General features: G+C 36.7%; 1 protein-coding gene across 2 annotated transcripts in view; it reads left to right on the forward strand.

Annotated features, from left to right (window-relative positions):
- Positions 1-22,030, forward strand: part of TNKS (tankyrase) — a 161,570-nt gene that overhangs the window by 112,561 nt on the left and 26,979 nt on the right. For both annotated transcript variants that reach the window (XM_019953442.2, XM_070781326.1), the window contains exons 12-19: positions 8,121-8,292; positions 9,437-9,516; positions 11,332-11,477; positions 13,256-13,421; positions 14,748-14,967; positions 15,253-15,362; positions 19,280-19,468; positions 21,616-21,853. In XM_019953442.2, coding sequence (XP_019809001.1) covers positions 8,121-8,292; positions 9,437-9,516; positions 11,332-11,477; positions 13,256-13,421; positions 14,748-14,967; positions 15,253-15,362; positions 19,280-19,468; positions 21,616-21,853 — 1,321 coding nt within the window. The remainder of the gene's footprint in view (positions 1-8,120; positions 8,293-9,436; positions 9,517-11,331; positions 11,478-13,255; positions 13,422-14,747; positions 14,968-15,252; positions 15,363-19,279; positions 19,469-21,615; positions 21,854-22,030) is intronic.

Below are 22,030 nucleotides of genomic sequence, written 5' to 3' on the forward strand. Positions count from 1 at the left end.
CCCTGCCAGTGTTGTAGAATGACTTTTAGACTACTATATCTTCCCTAGTCCTCCCACTGTAGTTCAACAAAATTGAGAACTCCTGCTACTAAGCACCTTAAATGGAAAAAAAATTAAGCAGGGCTATGAACCCACAGATACCTATTTCCACCCTCCCATTCATTCATTCCCTGATCCCAAGGCAGACTGCTGTCCCTTAGGGTTGTTTTATCTGGTGACTAGCATTAGTAAAAGCTCCCTGTAAAAACCCAATTTAGCTACTGATGGGCCCTAATGTTTGCCTGCCTGGTGTTCTTTCTGGGGAACTTAGGGTTTCAATTTGATTTTTGAACAACTCATTTTTTCCATTTGATCTAAAAGCACGTTCCCAACAAGCAAGCCTAGCCTTGAATTACATTCAGCTCTCTTATGCTGCTTCTACCCTTCTGCTGTCTTCACCTCCTCACCGTGCTCCCAGTTCTTAAGCTAAAACTAGTAAATCAGAAATGGCAGAGAATTTGGTAGGGAGATCTGATGTCATTAACTAATTTGCCTTACTTAAATAGAACTTGGTAATATAAGCCAAAACATTCTTTTGAGTAAAGCTTGGTAATACAAAGTTTAGGTTCATTGTGCCTGTTAAATTAAGCACATTGTGTACATAACATAAGCAGGTATACTTTTCTGTTTGGAATCTTCCACTTTCTAGTTTTATGACCTTGGACTTAATTTTCCTGAACCTCAGTTAACTCATTAGTAATATATGGGTATTAATACCTCCCCTACAAGTGTGACTGTTGTTTTGTTTTGGTAAAAATTAAATGAGCTTATATATATATATATATGTTATATAGTACTTTGCATACAAACCATACTTTCTTTAATTAGTAGTAAGTATGAGTGTTGTAATTTTTTCCATATTTGTCTTTCTAAACTTATATAATATGTATTTCCCTTCATTACCTAAATTTTATATAAGACATATGTGTATAATCACTTTCTAATTTTTGATCCACTAGTTCACCATTGAGATGTAAAATGATAACGATAATGTGCTGGTTTCTATGACAAATACCAGTTTGAAAGTTAATGCAATTACCAAACTTGAAGCTAATCCTGAATCAGTTTAGTGGCATCAGTAGTGAAGAAGGAAGAGAATGACGAAAGTCATTTGTGAAAGACTGAAATACTAAGCTGTGTTACTTGAAAGTGAATTGGGTGCTTGAATAGACTTAGAAAATGGTGGTACAGTTAAGGAAGTAAGAAAGCTACGTGTTGGCAATGATTTTGTACTTGGAGTTAATATGATAGGAGGAATAGAAGGACATTAAATAAAACTAGTAGTTGGGAACACAGCACTGGAGCATGATAGAGAGTTTGGGATTAGAAATATGTATTGGGAAGCCCTTGACATAATGATCACATGCTGTGGGAATGAGAAAGGTTTCAGGTAGAGAATGTGGAGAGATGAGCTGAGAGTCAAGGAAAGAACCTTTGAGGGTTGCTCATCTTTGTGGAACAGTAGTGGGAAGAGGGGGTTTCCCAGGTGGCATAGTGGTAAAGAATCCGCCTGCCACTGCAGGAGACAAAAGAGATGTAGGTTTGATCCCTGCTCGGGAAGATCCCCGAAGAAGGAAATGGCAACTCACTCTTGTATTCTCATCTGAAAAAATTGCGTGGACAGAGGAGCCTGGTGGGCTGCAGTACATGGGATCACAAAGAGTTGGACAGGACTGAGCGTGCACACACACACACACACTTTTGAAGGAGATATTCCAAAGGTATAGAGGTAGAAAATTGTATTAATTAGGGTTTTGGCAATAAATACACACTCAAAGTGGGTAATCTGGGGAATATTTAATAAATTATATACAAAGTTGTGGGCAAGGTTTAGGAAGTCAACAGGAATGAGGGAGTACCAGCAGCAAGTGGGAGCCGTTGTCATCCCTGGGCCTGAAGGGGCGCAAAAGCGGGGGCTAGCTAGAGAAGACCGCCTGACAGCATCTGTAGCCTTTGATAAGGGTAGACCTCATCCACATTCCTCATTCCGGTCCTGCCCACCACCCTCTGGCCAAATACAACAAAAAGTTAAAGACAAAAAAGCCATTGCTGTCATCTATAGAAGTGATTTTCCCAGGAGACGAAGCAGGGTCAAGGATGATATTACGGGTCTGGAGAGGCAAACAGGCAGGATTCAGTAAAAGGATAGAAGACAAAGGACTAGTAAGGAAATGATGGTTATAAGAAAATGGGGTTATTAACCAACTTATTTGAGAAGTCCACTTTTACAGGAGTAAATGTCTGTATCTTAAAAAAATATGTCTATGAGCCCCCTGCTTTACAAGATTACTGTAAACCCTAAATAAGAGAGACATAAAGACATTCTTTCTTTATTATTGTTAATCTACTCTGACATTCTGCATTCTATTGCTACTGCTTTGTCTACTGTCATTATTAAGTAGAACCTAAGCCCCAGTTGCATATGGTATTGTTAGTACCTAGAAATAAAAGGTTTAATTCAGAAGTTCTTTTTCTCATATTTGAAAGCACTACTGTTTTGTCATTAATGAGCATCTGTTAAATGTGTGGAACATGAAGAAATTTTTTTGATGTTCATGTCTCAATTTGACAGATTTATTTATACTGTATGTAAAAAGAAATTGTGTCAATACTAATTGGTGTTTAATGAACTTATTTCTCACAATGAGAGTGATTAAGAATCTTTGCTGTCTTTAGAGAAATGTGTTAGCTTATTATAAGGATTTTATTAATTCTCTTTCAGAGGTGAGTTGATAAGCAGATTCTGTCAGCCCAAAAGTGTTAAAGTGCTTTTAAAAATGTAGATCCCAAGTAGCTTTTATAGTTCAAATAATATCTGAGGTTTGATCATATCAGAATAAAGTCCCAAGGGGCCAGGGTCTCAGAGACATTTTAGTTACCATTCAGTTAGATTGACTGGATATAGATTAGGCAGAAGTAGAAATCTGGCTTATTACTTCTGTGAGATAACCACAGAGTTAATCCCAAAGAAATGATCTGCAGGAGTTATAGCTGAAATTCACAAAAGACAGAACAATAAATTTGGAAATAACTGTTAGTTTCCTTAGCTGCCATTCTCTCTGTATATGTCTCTCTCTTTCTGAGATTGCATGAGTTTCTTTTCTCTGCCAGTCTTTGTTCATCTGTTTCATTCTTCTTTTTATAGACTGTATTTTTCTGTTGTACTTCTCTGTGGCCTGAATATGATCTTCACAGCCCTTACTTTATAAACTTTTGGCTTAGAAATATACCACCTGCATTTGCCATCTCATCTCAGAGATGAGAAAGGGAGCATAAATAAGACTTCAGTTTGTTTAGCACAGCCATGGCATTGGCACCTCGAGTCTAATCAGCTATGCTCCGCAACTTATTTCTCTGACAGTTAGGGCATGTGGGCAGTGTGAGTACCCATTTAAGAAAGCAAAGAAAATAAGTACCATTAGAATATAATATATCTCTTTTCAGAAAACCTGATTTCTTCTTTTAAAATTCCATGTGGATGTTGAGATTTACAAATAATAATACTCAAGTGTGGCTAGTAAACACTAATCATGTTTCTCAGATTATATTAAAATTTAACTTCCTAGAAAAATTCTATACTCTGCGATGGATTCATAACACATTAAAGGATTAAAAACCTTTGAGTAAAATATTGATCACTGTAGCAGAACTCTAGCTCAGAATTAAATTGGTAGTCATTTTGTTTATTTCATTCCTCATAGGAGATGCTTTGACCTGTGTACATCCTACCATGGATAACAGTGGCCTGTAATAATCTGTAAAAACTTAAATTACACTTTTACTGCAGATAAAGTGAGTCAGTTATTTTCAGTATTAAACAATTCTATCAACACAGGCATGTAGCTTTTTTTTCCTCCAGATTCTGGGGAAAGAAGAATACATGGTTTTTGGTTAGAGAATGTTTCAGTAGTCTCTGTTCATCATACAGAATGGTACATCAAAAACTGTATTTATCAACAGAATTTACTAATTTGTCATTCTTTTGAGCCATCCATTTACCAACCATTTTCAAACACCCAGTATACAAGGCGTTGCACTTATTACCATGAGGTATATAGGAAGTTTGAAGTTGATAAAGCTTCTTGTCTTAAGGGATTTAAAATCTAAAAAATAGTCTCAACTAATACAGTCTACTTGAATATCTATTATCAGATTGGAGAGGACAGGTAGATTGTTATTTAGAGGAGAAACCAATTACTTCTGTTAGTGGTGGCAGGCTGGGGAGAGAATGGGAGAAATTTCATGAATAAAATAGAATTTTCACTAGGAATGTCCAGGAATTAGATCTATAGAAATAGCAGTAAATATAGTTGGCATCCCTTTCTTATACTAGTGAGTGGTTGATTTTTGCTCAGAATACATTTTAAATAATGACTCAATCAGGACAGCAAAGGAGTTTGTTAGTCACAAGTTAATGACTAGTTAGTTCAGTAGATAGAATAATAGGTACTTAGTTCATGGGGAAATAAGGAAAATCTGAAAAGACATATTGGAGCAAGGTCTTAGTAGTCTCAATTGGAGAGTTTGGGGTTTGTTCTTATAATACTTGGAGAGCCATTGGAAATTTTTGAATAGGCAGATGGCATGAGCAAATCCTGCTTCAGGAAGATAAACTTCCTAGGATACTACTTTCTCTTAGAAAACCAATTACAGAAATGTAGACTTAAGATGTGTGTATGATAGTTGGCATAATCATTTAGCAGTATTCAACAAAATTAGTTTAAGACTTATTTTTTTTAAAAAAAGGGGGATGATACAGAGTTAATGTTTCTTTAAAAAACAAAAAATGGTAACGATAACCCTGTATACGAGACAGCAAAAGAGACACTGACGTATAAAACAGTCTTATGGACTCTGTGGGAGAGGGAGAGGGTGGGAAGATTTGGGAGAATGGCATTGAAACATGTAAAATATCATGTATGAAACAAGATGCCAGTCCAGATTCAATGCATGATACTGGATGCTTGCGGCTGGTGCACTGGGACGACCCAGAGGGATGGTATGGGGAGGGAGGAGGGAGGAGGGTTCAGGATGGGGAACACATGTAAAAAGAAAAAAAAACAAAAATAGAAGTTAACAGTTTCAAAAAAAAAAAAAAAAAATGGAAGTGTTAGTTGCTCTGTCATGTCCAACTCTTTGTGACCCCATGAACTGTAGCCCGCCAGACTCTTCTTCAACGGACTTCTCCAGGCAAGAGTGCTGGAGCGGGTTGCCATTTCCTTTACCAGGGCTCTTCCCGACCCAGGGATTGAACCCGAGCCTCCTGCATTACAGGCAGATTCTTTACCATCAGAGCTACCAGGGAAGCCCAGTGTTTCTTAACTTCAAGCTAAAAAGTTTACAGTATGCCTGCCACCTGTTCCCTAGGTTGTAGTTTCTGTCTACCAGGATATAGACCTGTTTCAGATGCCTATCTTTATCCCTCTATTGTGGATTTTATTTTTACTATTCTTTCTTTTAATTTCAATTTTAATTTGCCCTGATTTGAACAGAAAAAAAATAGCTAAAATAATATACAGACCGTTTTCAGTTTTCAGATTACTTGAAATCAGATTGGGACATCATCACATGTTCATAGTTAATGTAAAATTCTGTGAGTTCACATTGCTAAGTTCAGAAATGTCACAGAATAAGTCACGATGAATTACCACATAAGTGATGTGGACAAAGATAGCTTAAGCTTAGACGAGGTGAACTCACAGTTAGCTGTTGAGACTAGGCTGTTCACACTAACTAGAATTTGGAGAAGGTCCCCTTACCATTTCCTTTAAGCTTAGACAAGAGGTGAACTCACAGTTAGCTGTTGAGACTAGGCTGTTCACACTGACTAGAATTTGGAGAAAGTCCCCTTACCATTTCCTTATCGTCTGCTTGTTTGGGGCATTTTTTAGTCATAATTTTATGTCCTATACATTTCCGGCCACATATCATTACAGTACTCAGTCATTCTCTTTAGGAAAATCTTAAAAGCATAGGCTCTGCTTTTAAATAGCTTACAATATATTAAAACATATAGTATCAGGCACAGAGTCTAATATTGGTAAGTACTTAGTAAATGTAGTTGCGTCCCTTCCTTATGCTCGGGAGTGGTGATTTTTGCTCAGTGTTGCACTCCATAAGTGCATGCCCCGGAGCGAGTGAGAAATGGGAGAGGTGAATCTGCAGTTTTCTGTGTTGCACTCAGTTCCACCACGTGTATTTACAGAGATAACCACTTCTTACACACAGTGTTTTGTTAGTGTTTAAAAATATTCTCTGCACTTCATCTGGTGTTTAGTTGATTTGCTCAGACAGTGGAAGTGAAACTGGCTGATGTTGGGTTTACTGAGAAACTATATCTGTCTCTACCACTGCATTGCTAAGGTATCTTCAAGGATAATCTTGGCCAAAGGCAAATTTTACCTTTTGCAATGACTTTAGAAATTACAGCTCCAGAAAATAGAGTTTCAGTGTACGTTGGAGCATAGCAAGCCTATCAGATTGTGATGAAAAAATTACTGTAGAAGGGGTGGTGATGTAAAAGTAAATGACAGATGGTCTTTAATGAAATGTGGAGGGATGCAAGTTTATGTGACGGCACGAAAGAGTCCCTGTGTTTGAGCTGAGGAGTAACTTGGTAAGATCTGTATTTTAGACTAGTAGTTCTCAAACTGTGTTCTCATGATTTGATGAACTGGATTGAGAATTTCCATCACTGTAATTGAATTGGTGTTTTATGCAAATTCCAGGAAAATGTTAACGATTAGAATGTTCTCAGTTTTAAGTTCTTCTCCTGTGATGAGAACGTAATCCATAGAAAAATTCAAATTTAGTTTGACCACTTGTGTTTTCCATCAGTACATGCTAATAATGACTGTGCTTTAAGTATAAATAGTCATTTTTCTGCTGGCAAATACGATATAATTAAATTTGTCAGTATTTCATGGTGAATCTTGTGAAACACTGTTAAGAATTTATTTGAACCCTTGCCAACAGTGAAAGACTGGAGACAGGAAGACCAATTGTCTTAAATCGTCTCTTATTCTTGTATTTGGTGGGGGGGTACACAAGTGTTTTGAATAACTAGCCAGTATGTATTTGAGAATTTACTGTGTACCATTAATAGGAACATTCTAGACACAGAAAACCTATGCAATATAGTCCATATTTCAGTAACCTTAATTTTACTTGGTTAACAAACACTATCCCAGTGTTCTACTTTCTAAAATAGTGCTGAATTGATATAGGTGTTCAGAAAGGAAGTAATCATCAAGGTTTAAAGTAATCAAGGAAGACATCCTAGAAAAGGTGAGACTTGCCATGAATCTCATAATCCAGAAAGGCAGAACAAAGGGCTTCTCTGAGAGAAGCATCGTGTATAATGAATGTGGACTTTGGTCTGACTAGAGTAGTCTTTACTGGGGCATTCCAGAAAACAGGTTAGGACTAGTTAGTTTTGATCAAATTATAAACATGATCCCAAAGTTTAACATTGTCTTAACCATCTTAAAAGTAACCATTCTTTCATTATGATTTTTCAAAGTTTTAAAAATGGAACTTTTGAATTTTTGAAACAAGTTTTTGGTTAAATGTGTTTGTAGTGCAATTAGGTCATTCTATTATAATCATTTACTAAAATTAGAAAAGAAATACAATTAATTACTTTATCTTTGCTTACTTACTCTATTGCCTTTACATTCTGGGAACAAGTTTGGTAGAACCCATTCATCCAAAAGTATTTAATGTGCATCTTTGCTGTGGCAGGCAGCGAACCTCAGACAAGAGTACCAGACCTTGGGGACCTTACAGAGACCTCGAGTTGTCAAAGAGAGTGGCAAGGAATGGAGGATGGACAGGAAGGCAGTCATTCAGGGAAGAGATGGGTATACTATAATTTTCGATAAGATGGTCAGAGAAGGGCAGCTAAGAAGATGGTATTTCTTTAGAATCAGTATGCAAGAGTTCATGAATAGTTTATAAATAGTCTGTTGTATTTTTCATAAAAGTCGACAATTGATTTTTCTCAAGAATTTATTTAGTAGGGTGTAAAGGGGAACAAAACAGCTGCTCAGTCCCATGTGCCCCCTTCAATGATTTTTCAGATGAATGCACTGGACACCCTTGGTCAGACCGCTTTGCATAGAGCTGCCCTTGCTGGTCATCTGCAGACATGCCGCCTGCTGCTGAGTTACGGCTCTGATCCCTCCATCATCTCCTTACAAGGCTTTACAGCAGCACAGATGGGGAACGAGGCCGTGCAGCAGATTCTGAGTGGTAAGTTCATACAGACAGACCTTGCTTTCTGTTCTTCCGCTTCCAGGTCTGTCCACTGATACACAGACTTTGTGCCCCTTGCTTTAAGGGGCTCTTTGGAATGTTTTCTTGGCCTAAAAATTTTTCCTGCCTTTCTTTGCTTACAGTTTAGCCTGTGGCCCTGCCCATCAGCATTCTCCTTTTTGTAATTCTTTAACGTCAAACATTCCAAATTTTTCTCTTATACTTGTACTAAGAACCATTTAATAGTGGATTTTAGGTTAGTTTCTGCAATTTGGAACTATAAATCAGGCAAACATATAGCTATTACATCAGAATTTCTCATAATATTATATGTAGTTTTTAGAGGTAATTGATAAAATGGGGAGGAAAGGATTGAATAAATTAAGCAGACTGCTCCAGCAATGCTTTTAAAATGTCTTCCAAATGAATAAAGTTAGAATATATGGCTGCTAATAAAAGATAAAATTAAATACTGAATCACAAATGAAAATTTTTTATTATTTTGATAATTCTTCTTAAAAATTGATTAGTAAGATAAAACATTATATGGGTCATTAAATGCCTAATTTAGTATTTGCCAGAACTTTTTAGTTTAAGTCTTCATATTTTTTATTGATCAGGAAGGATAATACAAATAATAGAATTTGGTGGTAAAATCTTGTCCTTATAAAGGTTTCTTTTTAAAGAGAATTCTTTTTTTTTATTTAGAAGACAATATAATTTTTTAAATTAATATTTCTACAAAAAATTTGTATGTCTATAGACCATATACTGGCTGAACTTTATAGTTGTACCTGTATTTACTAATCCAATTCCAGGTTATGTCTATAATGACTCCTGAAAGAATACATCAGTTTTATAGAATGTATAGTAAATTATTGGGGTTCTGTTCTGGGCAATATTTTAAAGGTTTATTTAACAACCCCTGTTAACACCAGGTTTGAGATCCACTTTTAGAAACCAGCACTTTTATCTCACAAGCCTGTAGTTACCAACAGTATACAATAGTAAAGTTTTAATGGTACACTCTGACAGCATTTATGTTAACATCTCTCTTTCCATTTACCAAATAGTTTTCCCTCCTTTGCTACTCTGTGGCTCCTTAAAAACCAGCAGTAATCTTCCCTTGTCTTTTCTGCAGAAAGTACACCTATACGCACTTCTGACGTTGACTATCGACTCTTAGAAGCATCTAAAGCCGGAGACTTGGAAACTGTGAAGGTATGTCAGTGCTTTTTAATGTCTTGGGTAGCTCTTTGAAACCTTTGCTTCCCAATTCATTTTAAGCTTGTAAGTGAAACAACTCAAATTCAAACAATAAAAGGGATGAGCAGAGTGGACTCATAAGGGGAGATCTTTATGAAGAATTTCCTAGTATGTGTCTTTCATTAAATCACTTTTTAGTCACTTTACTTCTGGTTATATGAATGCTCTTTTTATTTCTTTCCACTTTTTAAAATTCAAGTGTTATTTTGGACCACACTTATAAATTCGCAAGCTAGTGCAAGCCCAGGTAATAGTACAGTAGAGTTGAAACAGTGTTCTTGACCTTTTCCAAGAGATTCTCACCTTTGCTCTAGGAAATCATCCTTACGATCCTGCAGTTGGGAAGTATTTTTTGATTCTACAATTTATGTATTAATGTAGCTACAGACTCACTTGTCATGAAAAGATACAATCTGACCAAATGATGATGGCTCTTTAGGTTATAGAGTCTCTCCCTTATGCCCAGACTTCCTTCTGTTGTGTAAAAAAAACTACCACCTGAAAAATCCTGTGTTCACCCTACCAGCACCTTCTCAGTGTATCTATAGTTAACTTCCAGGTTCTGAGTTTTTGTTACAACAGCTCACTACAGTGGCAGGAGCAACAACCAGACTGTCAAATACCTGGAAAACCCTTGACATCAGACCTTGTAGCCTAGAAAATGTCACTTTTTCTCTGCTTTTTTTAACCTTTTTTAGTTTTCTTTTCATTACCTCTCTTCACATCACTTCCCTAAATTTGGGATAATTAAATAAGTAAGCAGTGACTAAATAATTAAATAAGTAAGCAGTGGCAGAAGGATCGCAAGATTAAAAATCAGGAAAATGGGGTTTGAGTTTTAATTCTACCCCTTACCACTCTAGGACATAGGATGTCACTTAACCTCTCTGAGCCTTGGTTTATTTATCTGTAAAATGGAGATGATGTTTAACTTCTCAAGTAGATAATAATTCTCTCACTGGAAAAAAAATGAAATTCTTTATAAATTATTACTCACATATTTGTTTGTCATCCATCTGTCACCACCAATGATGCAGCCTCTCCAGCCTGACTTTGCTTCCACTGCTTTATAAGCAGACAGAGTTGAGCTTGTGCTGAGATGATAATGTCCAAAAGGAAAACAAACAGGTGACAGAGAGGTGATTTGGAGGACACAGCTGAAGGAGACAGAAGGCCAAAAACTAGTGTGATCAGAATCAGTTTGACTTGTAGACCTAAACAAATATCCCCTTGAAGATCAGGTAAAACATTGTTGATTGCTTGGCTCTGCTCTGATGGACCGAAGGGCCAAAGGGGTGGCCCAGACAGAATGAATGTAATTTTTTCCAGAGCCTTCTTGTTGCCACGTCAAAGCAGGCAAAAATTTTGGGTCGTTCTGCCGTCAGCCAGGGTTAATCTTATTTGAGCAAAGGGTGGCTAAGAGCGTGCTGGTACAAGCAGACAGGCTCTCAGGGGGAAGAAAGCCTTGTAACAATGAAAGGAAGGCATCGTTGCCTTGGAAATGCTTGCTTTATTATGTTTTCTTCTTTTTGAGTAGGATTTCGGCCAGGAAATGTTGAAAAAGGTGAAATTGCTGTGCAAACATAATATTTGTAGACACTGTAAAGCAGAACATCTTGCTGATTTTAAAACGTCACTTGTATTATCTAATCAAAGAAATATTCATTAGAAAATCACAACTTATCCAAGATGCCTGCATTATTTTGGTGCAAGATCCTTAAATAAATACTAATGTTCTTTTTGTGTTTGTGTGTGTGTGTGTCAATAAAGCAACTTTGCAGCCCTCAGAATGTGAATTGCAGAGATTTAGAGGGCCGGCATTCCACGCCCTTACACTTCGCGGCAGGCTATAACCGTGTGTCTGTCGTGGAGTACCTCCTCCACCATGGTGCCGATGTCCATGCCAAAGACAAAGGGTACGTGTTAGACTGTCACTGTGTGGAATTCATTTTCTTGATACTTTAAAAAAAAAAAAAAATTTTTTTTTTCATGATAGATTTTTTCCCCTTGTTAAAAAAGTAAATTTTTTTTTTTAAAGCTTAAAGCATAATGCTTAAAACTTTGTTGTTGTATAGTAGCTAAGTCATGTCCAACTTTTTGCAGCCCCATGGACTGTAGCCCACCAGGCTCCTCTGTCCATGCGATTTCCCAGGCAGAAATACTGGAGTGGTTTGCAGTTTCCTTCTCCAAGTCATCTTCTCCAGCCCATGCATCAAACCCATATCTCCTAAATTAGCAGGCAGATATATTTTTACTACTGAGCCACCTGGGAATCCCCCCAAATTAAAAGTTTATGAAAATGTATAGAAAGTGAAAAGTCCTTCTCATTCCACCTCCTAGATTACAACATCAAAATTTTGTTGTAATTGTCAGGAGTTTTGAAGCACATGTACCAGTGTGTGTGCTGTTGTGGTGGGGCTTGGTTTTAACATAAATGAAGATGTCATCCCACACAGTCTGCTCTACAGTTTGCCTTTTTTATAATCGTATATCTTGAATGTCTGTCTATATCAGTACTCAACAGTTCATTTCATCCTTTTAATGCCTATATATAGTATTTTATTGAATTTTGTAAATATGTTTATGTAGTTCATAGTTTATTGTTCATCCCTCCTTTTGCTATTAAAAAAAATGTATAGTCTCCTCCAAAAAGAAGCCATCCATCCCAGAGTCATCCATATTAATAGAAACATAATTTCATTTTTACTAATTCAGATATTCTCTATTTTTGTATTAGCTTATGAAACTATTTCAGTTTATCTAGACAGGGTTTAAAGCAGCCATGGGAGACATTTAGAAAAGCACAAAGGAAATTTTAACTGAAATGAGCTTCCATATCCTGAGTTAATTTCATATCATCTCAAAATATAAATAAGCACCTTCCTGTGCAGTTACATTGCTAAGAAATAAACCACACAACTTAAACTTCAGTTGGGCTTCCTTGGTTGCCCAGACAGTAAAGAGTCTGCCTGCAGTGCAAGAGACAGGGTTCGACCCCTGGGTTGAGAAGATCCCCTGGAGAAGGGGATGGCAACTCACTCTAGTATTCGTGCCTAGAGAATCCCACGGACAGAAAGGACTGCGGTCCTTGGGATCACACAGAGTCCGACCTGACTGAGCAACTACCAGTTTCACTTTCACTAGGTTTCAGTTAACCATTTTGCATTTATTTCTCTTTTAAAAGAAACATATCAGACATGAACATTTAATATTAATCACTATCTCTTTCAAAGTATTATAGTTCATTAGCGAGGAGCCAACATTTGTTTCTGTTGCCCCATTTTAGCACTTAGTATTTTTGGTCTCAAAACATTCAAAACAAAAAACAAAGAAACCCGATCTCTCTAAGCAGAAAGGACTAACTTGATACCTTGTGTCTATGTACTAAGTGCAACTTAAACTTATCTTTTGAGGCACCCTCCTTTTTTATGGGGACATCTTTTTGTCCTTTTAGAAGGCCAGCTACCTTGTAATCAGAACTTAAATTCATCACAGAATAGTTTGCACATGTGACTAGAGTTCTTGGTTGATGTCATTATTTTCATTACTGAATACTGACTTCAAGATCAGAGAATTATTTTTCTTAAGGGAGTGCTCAGTAATAGTCAGATGCCATAGAGAATTATTTTATTGTATGTATCATTTTAACACACAGCTTTATTGTATGTCTTTAAAATAATTTTCTTTGGTTTAGTGGCTTGGTGCCCCTTCATAATGCTTGTTCATACGGACACTACGAAGTAGCTGAGCTCTTGGTAAGACACGGGGCTTCTGTCAATGTGGCGGACTTATGGAAATTTACCCCTCTACATGAAGCAGCAGCTAAAGGAAAATATGAAATCTGCAAGCTCCTTTTAAAAGTATGTACTTTTAAAAATTATAAAATATAAGGTAATTATATTTATTATTTGGTTAGGATGTAAAGTAACATCAAGGTAAATTATTCTGTAATACACTGCAGTAAGTGCTGTAGAGACTGCTTCCGTTTTCTGTTCTAGGGGGATGTTTAAGTGTGATATCATGATACTTACGTAGCTTTGAGTAGTGGCTGAAGTGCCTTTCTGAACTGATTTGATTATGTTGAGTTCATCACAATTCAACAAGGTAGGTTTTGGAAAGAGTTGAATTAGCTTGCGTTATTTATCTGTAACTGACAGAATTAATATCAGAAGATATTTATATAAGAAGAAATGTGTTTTTCCATCAAGTTTGATTTTTTTTTTCTTGCTAGCTATTTTTATCATTGTTAACAAACTCATCTCTAACTATTAAGCATTAATTAAACATTAAAATATATAAAATTAAAATATGTGAAAAATTACTGGACATGTATTTATATCATTTCCTTTCTCTCTTTTTTAAACTAGAGAGAAACTTGTCTTAAATATAAAATTCTTCTCCTACCACTTTTATGGGATCAGATACGTTCATATGAGTTTTAAGAATAACACTGTATTTGATACTCATTTTTATTGTCACTGGTTAAGTAAGAAATAACTTCTAGGTCATTGGGAATTCACTGTCTGGGTTGGTTATTCTAGATTTCCCCAGTGGGCCAATAATATCTGTGTCAGGCCTGTAAATAAAGATTCTTGACTTTTAATTACTTTATTTCATAAGTATAAATGATTAAACTTATAAAATCAAGTTAATTGTTAATATATTTCTACCTAATTTCACCATAGGTGGTCAGACTTAAAACAGAAATATTTTTAAATTACCAAACTTTATTTTTACTGATTCCGTTTGGAATTGAGTATTAATACTTTTTCCACCTGTCTTCCTCTTCTCATTTCATCAGCACTGAATATGTTTATATATTAATAATTAAGATTTGATTAACATTAATATCCAGGCAATCATTAAAAGGAAAAGCGGTTTCCAAAGACAGCATAGAGTCCGAGATAGTATATGCTACAAAAGTAAAAGACATTTGACACCTTTCCCTCTCATCATCACAGGTGATCCTGAGGCATGGGGCTTTGGTTGGGAAGTAGTTAGAAAGCTGATCCAGTATGTTGCTTAGTAGGAAATTTGCAAGAAACACCAAATGTTGCCTCTGTTTTTCACAATGCACATAGAATAGGTACTTTTCTTTGGAGGAGTGAAAGTGAAGTTAAAAATAAAGAAACAAAACATAATGAAGATGCCACAGAAAACACAAACACCATTTGGTTATTTTGTAGCATGGAGCAGACCCCACTAAAAAGAACAGAGACGGAAATACGCCTTTAGATTTGGTAAAAGAAGGAGACACAGATATTCAAGACTTGCTGAGAGGAGATGCTGCTTTGTTGGATGCTGCCAAGAAGGGCTGCCTGGCGAGAGTGCAAAAGCTCTGTACCCCGGAGAATATCAACTGCAGAGACACCCAGGGCAGGAACTCCACCCCTCTGCACCTGGCAGGTAGGCATCACCAGCACTTCCAAGGCTCGTGTCCTTTCTTGGATACAGTTCATCAGAAGAGGAAAGAAATCCTGACCAGGAAGAGTGCTGCTACTCAGTAAAATGCTTCCCTGACATCATTTTATATATTTTTATTATAAATCTTATACATTTTTTTATTCTTAATCATTCTTAACTAGTTTTTAAAGCAAAAAGTATTAAAAACCCAATATTTTCTGGTCATTATCATTTATATATATATATATTTTTTAAGCTGACATGTTTGCCTTTTTTTCATTCTAACAGCAGGCTACAATAACCTGGAAGTAGCGGAGTATCTTCTAGAGCACGGAGCAGATGTTAATGCCCAAGACAAAGGTGGTTTAATACCTCTTCACAATGCGGCATCCTATGGGGTGAGCATGCTGAAGTCCAGAAAAGTTCACTGATACTACTTGGTTAAATACATACCATGCATGAAGTAACCAACAGATACCTAACCAACAGCATCATTTAGTACAATTTTAATCTTACTATTTAAAGTGTTTCTAGCCTTCTCAGTTAGGCTTAACTGTCTTTTGCTCAAAGACTGTATTTTTTTCAGCTTTTTGGACTCTTCACATTATGTAGTACAATAATAGGTATTTAATGGCTGCTCAGCTAATATTTATTGATACAGATAATAAATCTTAACTGTACCTTATGTAGATTTTATAAACTCTGAAAGCCAGCAGGTTACTCTGTAAGCATGGAAATTATGCTTGCTTATGTTTATCATCAGCATCTTAGAAATATTCAAGTAAATGGTTGAGTGATTGCTATATATGGTTTCATACAGTTCAGATAACTAGCTGAAACCCCACCATGAAAGCCGAAATTTCTTCTTTCAAAGCCCTGTAACTGTAGTCATCAGCTTAAAGAGAAAAAGGATGTATTCCAACCTTGATGGTATTTGTTGGACCGCCTGCCTGAAGTCACCAGGGCCCACTGTAGGTCTGATGACTCACGCAGGAAGAATATGAATGCTCCTGTGCTTTCTGCTGAGCCGCTCAATCCCTATTTGACTGTAAAAATGCCCAGATGCCAGAATGTACATACCAGGGGTTCTCATAAGTGGAGGCATTGTTGGTGAGGACAGTTTCTAGATTTGAAGAAACCTGACAGACTATAAGTAAAAAGTAATCACATGACTTCCGTATTCTTTTACTCTCGGCTTCCTTGCCCTTTATGATGAGCGTATCCACATCTCCTCATGCCCCATCTCAGTGACCAGTATTTCAGGGAGATGACATGTCCTGAGTTGAAACACTCTTCAGGAAAGCAGCAAACCAGTTTCAGGTTGGACAGATAGGAAAGAAAATATTACTTGCGAGTGTGTGTTTGACCAACTCAAAATCAGTATTAAATAGACACAGATTAAGTGACTTCAGGAGTGGATGATGACTGGTATCCTGGGGATAAAATAATTTTGTGAGAGAGCTGAAATGACATAAAGTTACTTAAGTTGTTATTTATTGTTCATTATTCTTTGGTACATATTTTACCTTTTTCCTCTGAGAGGTCAGTCAGCTCTCTGTATCTTTGGGCCTTTTTATATAGAAAGAACTTACCACTTCAGTTTTTCCAAATGGAGAAACAAACACATAGTTTAAGAAGTTTGAATAAAAGTTAAAGGTTTAATGAGAATATATATTAATGGTAATGTGTATTATCCTGCTTAGCGTTTTTCTATTATAATGCCTTATATTATTTTTAATATATATTTATACATGACCATTAATATTTTTGCTCTTCAGCAGATACAAGGCATTGATATTTATTTACCACACAGCATGTAGTTTTGTATTTTTTCATAAGAGTAAATCAATTTACTGAGTTTTCTTTCTCAACTTTTTCATTTTTTAGTGCTTTCTCTAAAATGTATAGTATGATGTTAGGGGAATTGCATGACATTATTGCAAAATGAAATTGCTCTAACTGGAGCCCAAGCACATTTCTCTTCTCCTTGCTTCCCAACTTTCTAAAATTGAATTAGGGCCCTTGAAGTTTTTTTATGTCACATTTGTCATTTAAAGCATTTTGTGTTGCAGCTGAATTTTGAAACCTGGGAAATTGACTCCTGGAAACATTCCAGCAGAGTTCAGTTCCTTTTCTAGACCTTCCGGTTCAATACTTCGCTCAGTCCTGTTGTATAGGACTGAGCTGTAGGCTGTTTATTGCATTCACCAGCCTTAAATTTCGGTTATAATTTTTGCCCCAGTGATGTGGCTATTTAAAAGACTTAAGAGTTGTGTTTTTAAGACTAAAAAACACTATATTTTTTAGTGTTTTAGTGTATAGTACTATACAAGTACTCTATTACATGTTTAGTAATATGCTTCCTGTTTTTGTGTTTTTAGATGCTTGTCAGCAAATTTAACAAGCATGTAGTTGGTTTCTCCAAGCATGAACTACAGATTTTATACAAAGAAAGTTTAATAATATATACCATATATATAATTAATTTCATCCTCACATAATTTTCCTTGGACTGCCTTAATTTTGGAGACCTATACAAATTCGCCTACCTGATTATATTATTCCATCAACACACATGTGTGTGTTAGTTGCTCAGTCATATCTGACTCTTTGCAACCCCGTAGACTGTAGCCCACCCGGCTCCTCTGTCCATGGGGATTCTCCAGGCAAGAATACTGGAGTGGGTTGCCATGCCCTCCTCCAGGGGATCTTCCCAACTCAGGGATCAAACCCAGGTCCTCCTGCATTGCAGGCAGATTCTTTACTGTCTGAGCCAGTAGAATAAAATTAATCATGAGGAACATAGTTTAAATACCCTGTAACCTTACTGGGGAGAAGCTTGAAATTACTCCATGGTTTTGTATTAATAGAATAAAAATAGCTATTCTTTTCAACATGTATCCTCTGAATAAGGGAAATAAATTATGGGGATTTGTTTTAAGTGATTTTGATAGTACTACAGATGTTACCTCTTTCTATCTTTTGTGTTAGAATCAATTTCATAATTATGCCATATCGTTCATATGGCATAGAAGATCCAAAACGTGGTCTGTTTTCAGAAGCCCTGGTCTGATTATGCTCTGTTGCTGTTGTTTTTATATTGTCAGAGCAAATATGGAGGCTTTCTTAGACGCTTCTGATTTGTATTTGTCTAATAAATCTTCTTCTGTTTTCTGAAATCACTTTTCCTAAAATATTGTATGAAAAAAAATTTAATATACATTTCTTCTTCTTCAGAATAAGTACCTATTCCTTTTTGAAGTGAGTATATTTAAGAGAACAAAGAAAATATTTTAAGGAATTCTTAAGGAAAATTTGAAGAAGCCTGCCCTACATACATCCCACTATTCCTGTCTTTACTTTCCTTATCTCTTCCCATTCTCATGAAAGTCAGCCTCAGATAGGTATTCAGCAAATGTCTGATTGGTGGGCAAGTGCATTAGAGAGAATAAGTGAATAAATAAATGACCCTCCTATCTGTGCTCTGACCTTTTGTGTCAAACCATTTACAGAACACCATTATTTAGATATTTTACTTTAGAAACCACATACCTCGAGTGAACCTTCCTAGAAGAGTCCTTCCTATTTAAATTTGTGCTACTCGATTTCTGTTAATGCTTCCCTATACCTTTTTTGTAAATCTTCTAGACTACATTAAAAAAACAAAAGACAGTCATCTTTGAATTCTTTCTCCTCTTTCTTCCTCTGTAGTTAATTTGTCTTTCTAAAACCCAATTTTTTTCCTTCAGAATTTCTCAAATTTAGCTCTTCTTTTGTGTTCTTCTCGAACCATCACAGTTCAGCCTCTTATCACCTCCTGTCCAGATGTGCTGCTGCTGGCATTTCCTCCACCCCCAAGTCACTTTGGCATGACAGACTAGTTTTTGTAGAATGTTGCTTTGTTACATTACATTACTTCCCCAAAGGCTAAAGAAAGAACATTGAGAATCTTTGAGATGAGTGTTTCAATAAACAGAGATCAGATTGCAATGGGTTAGAGAATTTAAGATAGGTCTGAATATGCTATAGGACTGAAAAAAAAAAATTTTTAAGCTCCCATGAAGAATTACAGAGCAGCAGAATAATTACGAAATTGATATTTTGGAGGAAGCAAGAAAAAATGATGAAGTCCAAAATACAGGTGGAAGGGTGCAATGAATATTCTTTTTTTTTTATAAAAGATACTTCTGTTAAGGATGTTTAGGAGAATAGAGATGTAGGGGCAATGAAATGTTAAATAAAAACAAGTGTACCTGAAGGAGCTTTACCAGATAATCTCATTGTTACCTCTTGGTGTCCTCTTGTTTTTCTTCAGCATGTGGACATTGCAGCGTTATTGATAAAATACAACACATGCGTAAATGCAACAGACAAGTGGGCATTTACCCCTCTTCACGAAGCAGCCCAAAAAGGCAGGACGCAGCTTTGTGCCCTGCTCCTAGCACACGGTGCGGATCCGACGATGAAGAACCAGGAAGGCCAGACCCCTTTAGATCTGGCAACAGTAAGTCCTCACTTCAGAATATTTAGAATTGCTTTTTATAATTCCAGGGATGACAGTAAATCCCAGGGTTTATTAGCAGGTTTGCTTTAGTGGTGCATATTAGCCCTGGGATTTCTTTGGAAGGAATGATGCTAAAGCTGAAACTCCAGTACTTTGGCCACCTCATGCGAAGAGTTGACTCATTGGAAAAGACTCTGATGCTGGGAGGGATTGGGGGCAGGAGGAGAAGGGGACGACAGAGGATGAGATGGCTGGATGGCATCACTGACTCGATGGACGTGAGTCTGAGTGAACTCCGGGAGTTGGTGATGGACAGGGAGGCCTGGCATGCTGGGATTCATGGGGTCATGAAGAGTCGGACACGACTAGCGACTGATCTGATCTGATCTGATTATCCCTTAGGAGAAGAACAAGTTTCTTTGCTTCTGGAAACTTGAGAATTTCTTATTGTTGCTTTAATTTCAAACTATTAAAACAAACTAAGCAGTAAGTTACATTTTTTGACCATACTTGGAGGGAAAACATGAATCATAGGAAAACTTGTGTAGAGATTGTATTCTCAAAGAATTATACTTAGTAAGCTATCTTATCACCTTCTGCATTTCACATAGTATGCTGGATCATTTGGTGTTTATGGTAATTTACCTGAGGGGATGAGATAATCAAAGAAAAATGATCTTCTAAGCAGTATATCATTTTTCTGAAGATGGAAAAGTAAACTGATATAGAAATATTTTCAAAATTAAATTGTCATGATTAAATGTGTTATTTAACTACAGAATTAAACACAGTACAGAAACATCTTTCCTGAACTTTCTGGAAATCAGGGAGTTACTGTATGGTCACGTAATTTAGAATTTTTTAACCAAAAATCCTTCTCTAAGCCACATTCTGGTTTATACATCTATTACTGAGTATTAAACAATTTCAAAACCTGTAGTAGCTTAACCAAAACCAAATGAGTGACTTACTACGATGACTTAGAATTTCTCAGAGTTGCGTGCATTGACTGGGCTCAGCTGGGCAGTCCAGCTATTTGTGCAACGCCTTTAGCTGGGAGCTCGGCTGAGGCTGCAGCATCCAGGATGGCTTTAAATCCTGCAGGACCTCTCTGTGCATAGTATCTCAGACTCAGTGATCTAGTCCACACTTCTTTATAGCATCGGAGGACAATTTCTAAGAGAGAAAAGTAGACGCCACCAGTCCTTTTAAAGCCTGGCTCAAAAGCTTCAGAGCACCACTTCCTTTGCATTCTAATTGTCACAGCAACTCACAAGCAACCCAAATTGAAAGGAAGGGATATAGGTGCCACCTCTTGATGGGAGGAGGGGTACAAGATGTACACGGAGGAAGGGATTTCCGCACATACTCTAACAGCACTTGTACCTAACAGACTGAAGAGTTCATGAATAAGTTGGCCAAAGTGCTGTCCCTTTAAGATTTTACCAGGTTTTTATTAATTAAATGTGCACTAAATGAACAAAAATCATCATAGTTGTTAAGCATAAACAAACATAGTAAGTATGGGAACTCCTTCTAAAGAAGAGATTGAGAGTCAGTGTTCTGAAAAGTGCTCTTTTTTAGAAGAAGGATGAAATATTTTAATTTTTAACTCTTCATATCTTTGTTAGTTTATTTGTCCTTTGAATACATGGGTAATCAGTATGAACAGCTGTGTGTGTACTTTTCATTTAGTGTTAAAAAATGTGTTTCTGGGAATCAATATAGTTGACATTCTTGGATTCTTTTCACAGTGAACTTTTTTCTGTGTGTGTTGTGGTGAGAACACTCAAGATCTACTCTCAGCAAATTTCAAGAATATAGTACAATATTATTAACTGTCATCACAGGTTGTACATGAGATCCTCAAAAAATGAAATATTTTGAAAAATATTTTGAAATAGTTCGAAAAAATTTGATACTATTTTTTTAGTATTGAATAGTTTCTCCAGTTCTACCTACTGAAACTACTGGGACTCTTTGGAGCTGTCGATCAGAGAAGGAAAGAAGAAGGAATTATCAAAAACTAATAGGGAATAATGGAGCATCAATGAAAGAAAAAAATTCACTACGCATTCGGTCCTTAGTGAGAAACTTATTTTAAGATGTAATATTGTGTGTGTGTGTTTTATCTATTTGGTTTTTAGGCTGATGACATCAGAGCTTTGCTGATAGATGCCATGCCCCCAGAGGCCTTACCTACGTGTTTCAAACCTCAGGCTACTGTCGTGAGTGCCTCTCTGATCTCACCAGCATCCACCCCTTCCTGCCTGTCTGCTGCTAGCAGCATAGACAACCTCACTGGCCCCTTAGCCGAACTGGCAGTGGGAGGAGCGTCCAACACTGGGGACGGCGCGGCGGGCGCAGAAAGGAAGGAAGGAGAAGGCAAGTACACCGCTGAACGCCCATTTGGTTTTGGTGTTCTAAATTAACAGATTCCCTTTTTTCTGTTGGTAGTTATTGAACACCTCACTTAAAGACATCCTGTCTATGAGTTTTCATGTACACAACAGTTCGTAAGAATCATGTCTTCATAAATTCCCACTGTTCTGGGCACCAGAA

Source organism: Bos indicus, chromosome 27, assembly GCF_029378745.1.
Source record: "Bos indicus isolate NIAB-ARS_2022 breed Sahiwal x Tharparkar chromosome 27, NIAB-ARS_B.indTharparkar_mat_pri_1.0, whole genome shotgun sequence".
In the NCBI taxonomy this organism is placed as follows: domain Eukaryota; kingdom Metazoa; phylum Chordata; class Mammalia; order Artiodactyla; family Bovidae; genus Bos; species Bos indicus.